At 32.5% G+C, this 11,195-nt stretch overlaps 1 protein-coding gene across 1 annotated transcript in view; it reads left to right on the top strand.

The window, feature by feature from the left end:
• The window catches only part of LOC107608981 (E3 ubiquitin-protein ligase COP1), an 8,652-nt gene extending 2,427 nt beyond the window's left edge, over positions 1–6,225 (top strand). The window contains exons 3-13 of the mRNA XM_016310787.2: positions 191–346; positions 512–868; positions 1,190–1,347; positions 1,472–1,537; positions 2,499–2,577; positions 3,220–3,375; positions 3,480–3,578; positions 3,745–3,849; positions 4,270–4,449; positions 5,579–5,689; positions 5,776–6,225. Coding sequence (XP_016166273.1) covers positions 191–346; positions 512–868; positions 1,190–1,347; positions 1,472–1,537; positions 2,499–2,577; positions 3,220–3,375; positions 3,480–3,578; positions 3,745–3,849; positions 4,270–4,449; positions 5,579–5,689; positions 5,776–5,946 — 1,638 coding nt within the window. The 3' untranslated portion in view covers positions 5,947–6,225. The remainder of the gene's footprint in view (positions 1–190; positions 347–511; positions 869–1,189; positions 1,348–1,471; positions 1,538–2,498; positions 2,578–3,219; positions 3,376–3,479; positions 3,579–3,744; positions 3,850–4,269; positions 4,450–5,578; positions 5,690–5,775) is intronic.

Genomic DNA, 11,195 nt, shown 5'->3' with positions numbered 1-11,195 from the left:
TATAATTAAGGTGGAAACTTATTTTTTCTTTACTTCTGTTGAATTCATACTTGTGATTTTATTGAAGGTCGGTCACTAGCTATGTATATCTATTTAACAGGATTTTGTGAAATTTGGCCTAATTCTTCATATTTAGTTGTTTTATTTAGTTGATGATTCCTCTCTCTCTGTTTTTTGAATCTTCAAACAGGGTTGTGACGTGACAATTAAGGAGCTAGACACCCTCCTGTCTCTCCTTGCAGAGAAGAAAAGAAAAATGGAACAAGAAGAAGCTGAGAGAAACATGCAGATCTTGTTAGACTTCTTGCATTGCTTACGGAAGCAAAAAGTTGACGAGTTAAAGGAGGTGTGCTGACGTGATCTCTATCTTCTTTTTGGGATTAAATTATTGTTATCAACTTATCAATTTTTCCTTTCATCCGATTGCATTAAATGGCTTCTTCTGTACTAAGTTTAATACATATTTCTTTTTTCATTTCAATCTTGCATTCGACGGGTGTTCCATTTATAGGTGCAAACTGATCTCCAGTTCATAAAAGAGGACATTAGTGCTGTAGAGAAACATCGAATGGACTTGTATCGTGCAAGAGACAGGTACTCTGTCAAATTGCGGATGCTTGATGATTCTGGTGGAAGAAAATCATGGCACTCATCAATGGACAAGAACAGTACTGGTCTTATGTCTAGTACTCTAAATCTTCGAGGAGGGTTGTCTTCGGGAAGTTTGACTAAGAAAAACGAGGGGAAATCCCAAATCAGTTCTCATGGATATGGAGCACATAGAAAAGATGGCATCAGTGGATCAGAATCACAATATATAAATCAATCGGGTGCTGCTCTAGTCAGAAAAAAGAGGGTGCATACACAGGTTATCTTGGTTCATTATTTAGTTCTTGAATTCATTTTCGATAAATTATTCTTTAAATATTATCAATGTGATCTTTTTTGAAAGAAGTTGTCTGGAAATTCTTTGTCATTTTTCTTTTTCAAGACCAGAAGAAATAGCTAAACAAATTTGGAGAAGTTAATGATATAGCTTTTGTAGTTGTCTAAGCTTTGAAACGTTTTCTGGAAAAATCCTTTTTTATACCACCTAAAGCGTTCTGTTTTATTTGTTTATTTATTTCTTTCATTTTTCCTTTCCGTCTCAAAAACAAATCTCAATCAAATATTCCCTCCCTCATTCCAGTTTAATGATCTACAAGAATGCTACCTACGAAAGCGTCGTCATTCAGTAGATAAGCCCCATGGCCAACAAGAACTTGATACAAATCTCATAAGCCGAGAAGGTTACACGGCTGGTCTTGAAGATTTTCAGTCAGTTTTGACTACTTTCACTCGTTACAGGTATTGCCATGTTCTATCGTTTTCATATATACCAATAGATAAATACAATATTGATGTCAATTACTATTTTCTTGAGTCAGAAGTACCTAGTTATCTTCAACCTTTTCTGTTCTATTTGGAACAGCCGATTGAGAGTCATTGCGGAACTAAGACATGGGGATTTATTCCATTCTGCCAACATTGTTTCAAGGTGAGGGATTTATTTACTTAGTTATGGATGAAAGATTCTCACAGAATCTTTGTTATTCATCTGTCATTTTATCTTTGCAGCTGTGATTTTGTAGAAATTTTGTCCAACCTATTTTCAGTTATTGCAGTATGGTTGGCATAACCCATTAAAGTCATCTGTTGGTCAAGAATTGTTTTCTTAATTTAGTGTGCAATCTGTGATTTCTCCATTATATATTTATTATATTTATAATGTTGTGTATGATCAAAAGATATAAGACTATTTTTTTAGTCTAATTACTGCAATTAAAAGTTCGCTTTCATCAGATATGCAAGGTTTATTGGCAGAGTTATAGGTTTGTGAGTTGTGACCAATTTTTTCATAGTTCCAGTTGTGCACTTGTTTGCTGTAGGTCATAGATAGATCTAGTTCTTTGACGTAAAATGTTATATAAACCATTTATGTTTCTTTACCCAACAAGGCAGCAACGTAGCTTTTTTGAGGGATTGTTCATGACATGGTATTAGAGATTCTATAAATAAAAGGTTTAGACTTTATTCCTAGTTGCTTTCCTTTTTTCCATATAAAAAGTTTAGTTTCAGCATCGAGTAGAATACTATATTCGTTTCAGGGGATGTGTTAGATATAAAACCATTCACATGTCTCTATCCAACTACTTAAAACTTTTGGAAGAGATGGTTCATGAAACACAAAATAAAGGTTATAGCTTTATACAAAGGTCTATGATGTAAAATATAGTGTTTTGACCATATCTCTGATTATCAAGATTTTGGTCTTTGTTTGCTGGTTTTATGCCATATCAGTGTTACATATCTTAACATTGTATGATAAAGATAAAAAATGTTGTAGTAATAATTAAGGTAATATGAGGAGGTTGGTTTGTATTTTAAAACCTGACTGACTTTATCTCTCTCCCACCGCCAACTGAATGTGAAGGAATAAGAAATATTGAACTTTGCAGCATAGAGTTTGACCGTGATGATGATTTGTTTGCTACTGCTGGAGTTTCACGAAGCATTAAAGTCTTCGACTTTTCTGGGGTAAATGGATGGCCTTTTTCTCTTACTACAATTTGTATTTTCTGCTCTTCTGGGGTAAATGGGGGCTATAACTTTAACTTAGGTGGCAGTGTGGACCACTGATATTCACTTGGGATAAAATATATCACTTTAGTGAATTATGGATAGCAAAGTGTTGAGTCAAGTCTTGGAAACATGATAGACTAGTCTTGGAGATATGGTCATTAAGTCATCTTCAATATTGAAGTAGTATTTAGTGTATTTTATATGAAGTACGCTCTTAACAGAGTTTCTTTAGTGCTATTAACTTTAATATGAAGTTGATCGAGTTTTCTTCCAAGTCCCCTACTGAGTCAAATTTACAGGAGGAGGCATTCTCAAATTTGGCAAAACATTGATAACTTATCAAGGGATAAATAAACTATATGATAAGAGTATGACTGGAAAGAGATTCACACAGTAGAAAATGGATTAGCAATCTTTAGTGCTATGTATTTTATGGTTCTTGATGTGTTGGTTTTTAATTACATCAAATTAGTAATAAGGCACCGGTGCTGGAGGGTTTTCTGTTACATTTAGTGTGGAGGGGTACGCTGGTGTTGCCCGAAAAACCAATAGATTTTGAATGCAAAAATAACTGTTACCTTTGTTATTACTATCCAGGTTGTGAATGAACCTGCAGATTCTCATTATCCTGTTGTGGAGATGTCTACACGATCGAAACTTAGTTGCTTGAGTTGGAACAAGTATTCTAAGAACCAGATAGCTAGCAGTGATTATGAAGGAATTGTTACTGTTTGGGATGTAACCACTAGGAAGGTAATTATTGAATTCAAATGGTCAATTTATGTGTATCAGTTTATTAACTGATATTGTTTCCACCATTACATGCTTGATCTCATGAGTATCATTTTTTTTGGCAGAGTCTAATGGAATATGAAGAACATGAAAAGCGTGCATGGAGTGTTGATTTTTCAAAAACAGATCCATCTATGCTAGTATCTGGTAGTGATGATTGTAAGGTACTATAGCACATTTATTTAAAAGTTTAATGCTGATCAAGAATGTGGAATTTCCTGCCAGTTGAAACTGGCTGGTAGATAAGTGATTTCCTAAATTCTGTTTTGATTACTATGTAATTAATAAGTTATTCGAACTAACTGTAATTTCTGTCTTTTCTTCGAGCAGGTCAAAGTCTGGTGCACAAGGCAGGAGGCAAGTGTTCTAAATATAGACATGAAAGCAAACATATGTTGTGTCAAGTATAATCCAGGATCTGGCAATTATATTGCAGTATGTACCTTCTGTTCAATTAGAAGATGATATATCAAGTTAGTGCACTTGAGTTTTAATCCCATATATGTACTATCTTGCAATGTATCATTCTGCTGCCAACTCAAAGTTTGGCATTTCGAAGATATATACTTTTTAATTACATAACTGTAATATTTCCTCAGAAAATAGTTCCTTTTCTTATATCTCTGACCATTGATCATTTTTGCCAATTTGGATTCTGTCTGGCTATATATATATAATTCAGAAAATCATACTATTAGCTGCACATATGCAAATCTATCATCAGTAATTGCTTGCAGTAATGAAATTTACAATTATAATGATATACTTTACCTGTCTTTGATAGTGACAAGTTTTGTTATCTTTCATCTAAACTTGATTTATCTTACAGTACAATGATCTTAATATTCTTTCCAGGTTGGATCAGCAGATCATCACATCCATTATTATGATTTGAGAAACATTAGCCGTCCAGTCCATGTTTTCAGTGGGCACAAGAAGGCTGTTTCATATGTGAAATTTTTGTCTAATGATGAACTTGCATCTGCATCAACAGACAGTACATTGCGGTTGTGGGATGTGAAGGACAACGTACCAGTGAGTAATTTAAGCCAAGGAATTTCTTGTATTTGATTGATTATCATCAAATTTATCTGCATTCTGCATTTAACCTGTGAACTCCCGTTGGCTTGTGTTGATTAATTTATCAATAACCAGCCCACCTGCTAGAATTTATGTGTCGGCATATGGCTTTGTTATGAAAATTTACAAACTGAACTGCACTATAAATGACTCAATATAACCATTTCAGATGCTTATTTTGAGTATTATATCCACGAGTATCACTTCCTTCTTTTTAGTTCAAATTTTAGCTGAAGATAATTGGTGTACTCCAGTTGCACATCCCAAATATTCCAAATGCCTATCTGTTTGTAATATTGTTCCAAAGATATACTCATGAATGTAGCTCAGAAACTTAGGTAAATTATATAAATGTATATTTGTTGCTTGTGCTAAACACGTTTACTTGTTTTCCATGAGACCTCCTTGAACCACAATATTGGATTGATGCCTGTCAAAAACCATTGCTTGAGCTATGAAGTGGGAAGTATTTCTGCAATATTATATGATCGTTCCTTGTTTGTCTGCCAAGATTATGGAGAAATGACAGTATAAGATCTCCATAGCCATTGAGGTTGGATTGAGTCTGGCAACCAAAGCTGTCAATCATTATGAGAGAAAAGATGTTTAGACAGGAGCGGTTTACTCGTGCATTAAAATAAGAATTGGCACAAATTTGAGCTATTTGCTGGTTTCTTCGGGTTTTTTTTCCCAAAGACTTTTCCTCAGAGGTGGAAAATACCCCGACTCCAGTCGATCTTTTGAGGGATGTTATTTTACTTTTATGCCTGGAATGAGGCCTCCAATTATTCATGAATGCGGTCTATTATTGAAGGCCACAAACAGATTGGTCTTATTTTTGTCTGATGTCTGTGGTGACTGATATTGAGGCATTTTAATCATGGTCTATTACTTCACAATTGGATGCAGTGAGTCTAGTGACTGTTGTTACATGTTTTTCTGATTGATCATTACAGTCAGTTATTTTCTTTGGATATGTGGGGCTATTGATTTGGGCATCAGTTGTAATGAATTTCTTGTTTAAATGAGCCTTAAATATTCATAACTATCATAATTTTTTTAAAATACTGTATACCCCATGCAGGTTCGGACTTTCAAAGGCCACGCGAATGAGAAGAACTTTGTTGGTCTTACAGTAAACAGCGAGTACATCGCTTGTGGCAGTGAAACAAATGAAGTTTTTGTCTATCACAAGGTTTGCCATGTTTAATTATGTCAAAATTTACATGAAATATGTTATATATGCCTCGTGTGTGACTGAAGATTCAACCTCCTTTGCAGGAAATATCCAAGCCCGTGACATGGCATAAATTTGGTTCGCCTGAGGTGGATGATGCTGAGGATGAGGCAGGATCTTACTTCATCAGCGCTGTATGTTGGAAGAGTGATAGTCCCACTATACTAACTGCAAATAGCCAAGGCACTATCAAAGTATTGGTGCTTGCAGCTTGAATGTGTTATGTGTTTTAGCAAAAGCTGATTCCTATTGTTTGTAGGATGCAAATTGTACATAATATTTGAGTGTATATGATAGATTTTAGAAATCTTAATGAAGTAGTCCTTGCGGACTTATGATAAACCAACTTAAATTTTGATTCTGCCAATTATGGACATCGCCTTTATTCCGTTACACTTTGTTAACAAAAATGTTAAGACCGAAGTATCCAATATTGCATATGGAAATAATTTGTACTTAAAACAAAATATATGGAACATGAACTTTTGCTTTCATCAGTTGACAAGTATTATAAAAATCTAGTTAAAGTTGAGCTTCTTAATCGATAAAAATTTTAAGATTGAATCTTCAATTGGTTATCACATTATGGCTGAGGCCCATGGAGAGCACTTGTGTATAATTTAGAAAAAGTATATGTAATCAGTAGTTTTAACTATCGAAGCAAAATCAAAGCTACTGTGACTGGCCATTATAACACTTGATTTAGCCCTTTCTTACACAAGTTCCCTTGTGCTTCTTTAGACCATGCATCTTGCCAGGTTGCTATGTATGTCGATTGCCTTCACAGCGGTGCTACATTGTTGTAATAATGGTGTTCAGAACTCTGAACTCAGCTGGTATTTTAATTTAAATTTTGAGAGTTCGTATGTGATGAATATAACCTAAATAATTTGTTTAAGTACACATGAAGAATAGGTTCTACTAAAATCTTGTGTGATATTTATCTCGAGTTGTACTTGAATGTAGTCAAGTCAGAACTTTTATCCGTATGTCTGTTGAAGATTTGATCTCGAAATCATCCACTTTGAGCCTTTTAGGATCAATACCTCTAATCTGCTCATTTGTTTACCACATCATCCATCCACTATTGAGAATGAAGTCGAATACTAATGATTAAAAGTTAAAACCTCGCTGGAAATGCAATATTATTTGAATGAGTATGCAGTTGCTCCATACAGAAAAAGTAAATATTATGGAGAATTTTTAATATGTCCTTACTTTTATATTTGAATAAAATGATTAAAAGAGCATCCTACTAACACAAAAATGGGTCTTATTAGATGATAATGAATTTCATGCATGAATGCTACCTCCAAGAACTATGTGCTACTCGTGACACAAGAAAATAGTTTAATTAGTGCACCAGACGCCACGGAATCTGGATGACTGGATGGAATATTTTACAATCTGCTTCTTATTAATTTATTAATTAATTAATTAACGCTACAGCAAAATTAAGAACTAAGAAGATAAATAATGCTAAAGCGAAATTAAGAGTCACTCATGAATCATGATAATTCTTCTTACCAACTTTAAGTTAAAATTGCAGGTAAGTCCCTGCTATTCAAAGTACGGTAAGGAGAAAGTCCAAAAAAGTTTGATCAGTTCAGCTTTAAGCCTTTAACTCAGTGCATATCTATAGTTCAATCTCTGTCTTCCTCTTAATAGAACTGAAAACGGGAACTTCCACAACGAAAGAGATAACATTACATTTCAATCAGTGAGGGATAAAACTGCCAAAAGAACTTGGAGATCTGGGTAAGTAACTAAACATTCAAGTAAGAGTCTTACAACTAAAATACATTGAGGAATAAGCAAAACATGTAAAACCATTTTCATTCACATCTTCGTACACATACAAAAAATTGTTTTGTAAATAACTGCAAAACAAAACAAAACATAACTACTAATCTCTTTTACTAATTTCTAACATATGAACGAGTCTTGCTAATTTTACCTATCATATTTCTTATTGAAATCTTCTTACAAAAAAAATAATCCACGGAATATTCTAGTATCCTAAAGTCCGTGGTTGACAATGACAGCTTGCACTATGAGTGCTCTTACTGCTAAAATATTACAAGTAATCTTGACAAGATTTTTTAAAATAATTGGACTTGCAAGGTCAAGAAAACTTGAATATTATTTATAAAGTTAAAAAAAATAAAATAAAAACGTAAGAAGAATAAGCTCAGGAGAGATATCGCCATAGCATCTACCACACTTGTTGCATTTCTGTTTGAATTTCACAGCCTTCACCTCGTGGAGGAAGCGCCATTACAATGGACACCGATGGCATTTCGTGCACTGAACAAGACACCATGAAGACCTAGACACTACTTGAGGATGGTGCTGATGATGAGCTAAGGGAGGGTTTCAGATGAACAAGCTCAGATGAATAGTGCCATGAGATGATGAAGAAAGTGCTGCTATATAATGCATATATATAATGAAAACTTGCCAGTGTCAGCGACTCAGTATGGTCCAAAAGAAATGAAGAAAATGAGAGGTGGTGGAAAAGTTTTGTATATGAAAAAATATAGGTAAATAATTCCTAACTAAATTAAATTGGGTTGGTCTAAGAATTAGTTCATTAGCCCGCTTAAACAAGTGTGGAGAATTTAAATCTCACTTTTTGTATGTAGAAATTAAAGAACGCTTGTTGGCTTATTGTTGGTTAGATATCTCAATTAGTTATTTAGCGAAATTGAAAATGTATTTATTATTACGATACATGCATTAAAATTTTTTTTCTTTTTTAATTTCTATCTCTATATTAAGTTGTTTCAATTAAATGCCTCCTAGCTAAAGTGTGGGACAAGACTTATTTCATGTAAATTTTATATTCCATTTAGGCTTAAATAATTAGTTGATTTTTATAATTTTTTTCTACTTCGGTAATATTTAAAAATGATTTATTTTAGCTTCCTTCATTAATTAATATACCCTGTTAAGTATTGATGTAATAAGACTTGTCATATTAGTATATAATAGAACAAATTAAAACAGGCCGATAAGTTATAGCTCAAATGATGTGTCTCCACATATTCAATTACGAGGTTACGGGTTTGAGTCTCCTATTTTTGGTAAAAAAAAAAACAAACTAAAACAGAAAATTTTTAAGTTTTATAAAAAAAAAAAGAAAATTATATAGAAATAAAAAATATTTTACAAGAACCAAAGACTTATTTAAATGTTTCAAATAATAACAAAACAAAAATTTTACTAAAAAAGTAATTGATTTTGACAATTATATATATAAAAATAAGAGATACATGTAACAAGTTCAAAATAAGCATATATTTCTTGCATTTGGTATAGTTATCAGGTATAATTGTCTGCTTAGCATTTATCATAACTAAGTACATGAAGTAAGAAATGGCATAAATAGTAGAATTAAAAAGAAAATAAAAATAGTGATAAAAGACAATGAAAACACTGAGGGGAGAGTGAATATAAATGATGATTACCTGCACGTAAATTTGGGTTGATGTGTCCCTTTCTAGTTAGGAAGAGACAGGAAGGATAATGAGAGTTTGTTTTCTTGGGATTCAAAAAATAAATAAAAAAATAATATTTATGATCCTACTATTCTTCGTTCTTGGTTGTTGTTGGACCCTCTCTCTTAAATTTTGATGTCAGGGTCTTGCTTGCCCTTCCTCCTTTCCTCCCCTGACATTCTTGCTGCCATAAACTGATAAAGAAAATTGGTTTCATTTTGAACCGTGAATGGCTTTCTTTGGGACTCATTAATTGTTGTACCTATCAGGTTCACTGCCTTAGCTTGTTAGTTGTTACCATATTCCCCCTTTGCTTTTTTAGCTTCATACTTTAGGCATATTCCTGTGCTCTAATCCTCATCTATCATCTATGATGTATCCTACAACACATGCATAAACTTAGGGTTTTCACTTTTGACCGCATCTATTATTAATAAGGTAACTTGCTTTATCTAGATTTTTGTTTATCTAATATTAATATAGTTTGTGGTCGTTATTTTTGTGATGGCTACGCTGATTATATCATTTTTATAACACTTAAAAAGTATTGTAATTTAATATATTTAATTAAACTACAAAATATGTATCAACATCTTATCTATTATCTTCGTATAAATATGTTTTTTGTGAGTAGTTAATAACAATATGTTTTTTTTTACAGTGAAAATTCAGGTGCAGTCGACTTCACGTGAAGTTGATAGCTGAGAGTCGTTAGATGAAAATTTAATCAAATCAGTCAAATCATCTAACAGCTATCAATTATCGACTTCACGTGAAGTTGATAGGTGAGAGTCGTTAGATGAAAATTTAATCAAATTAGTCAAATCATCTAACAGCTATCAGTTATCAACTTCACGTGAAATCGATTGGAGTTGAGTTTCTATTTTTTTTTATATATATAAATAAAAGTGTATGTAGTGCAACATATTTTAGCTAAACCTTTTACCAAATATAATATGGTTGGTGACTACTAATTGTTCATGCATGACTTCTTAGATTAATTTTAGGCTTAATAACACTGATTTATTCTTGGATGATAGCACCTGCAACTGTATACGTTTGATGTGTAAACTACATGAATCACATGATGCAGCATTTAATAACTAATAATAATTAATTACACAATAGCATATATGACGCAATAAAATAAGTTGGAATTAATTTGAAGTGTGGCAGGGTAATTAATATGAACAATGTAATGGCCAATAGATAATCTGTTGTCAAAGCCAATAGGGATATCACTGCATTATGACAGGATGAGATCAGAGAAAAAGAACCATGATTATTCAAAAGTTATTCAAGTGTTATCCTATTAATTAATTACTAGTTCGTAGTAGCTGCTATTGTTTTGACTTTCAACCCTTGAATTTACTCTCCTCCTGCAAGGTATTTTCACCATCCCTGTGTGTGAATCATATGAATATCATCCATCAATCTCTCTCATCATCAAACCAAAAGCCATTCCTTATTGTATGTAAAGTTGATTCTTTAATTTTCCCAACAAAATTTTAATAAGTACAAACCCTAGATGGAAAATGGAAGGTTTTGTCAGTATTCACTTATTAAGCACCTCAACCATTTGAAAGAGGAACAAAATTGGAGGGGTTAAGAGCATTCTTTGGGGTTATGTTTCTTAATTTTTTTTTAAATTTAAATTTAAATTTATTTATTCTGAGTTTCCTTGGACGGTATGTAAATAAAAAATATATATGTATTTTAAATTTGTTGTATAAAAATAAGAAAAAGTATAGGGTACCAATATACTATCTGTCAATTTATTACCAATGATAATTAATTATTATATTTTAAACACATGTATAAAAAGACACATCTAAAAAATACATCTATAAAAACACTTTTATTAGACACAGTTATAAAAAAATATTTTTATTACACATTTACAAAGATACTTCCATTAAATACCATTATAAATCAGAATTAGCAGAAGTACAACCATACTGGTG

This window comes from Arachis ipaensis, chromosome B07 (assembly GCF_000816755.2).
Source record: "Arachis ipaensis cultivar K30076 chromosome B07, Araip1.1, whole genome shotgun sequence".
Taxonomy (NCBI): Eukaryota; Viridiplantae; Streptophyta; class Magnoliopsida; order Fabales; family Fabaceae; genus Arachis; species Arachis ipaensis.
The sequence above is the reverse complement of the archived record's forward strand: the minus strand, read 5'-3'. Positions and strand labels throughout refer to the sequence as shown.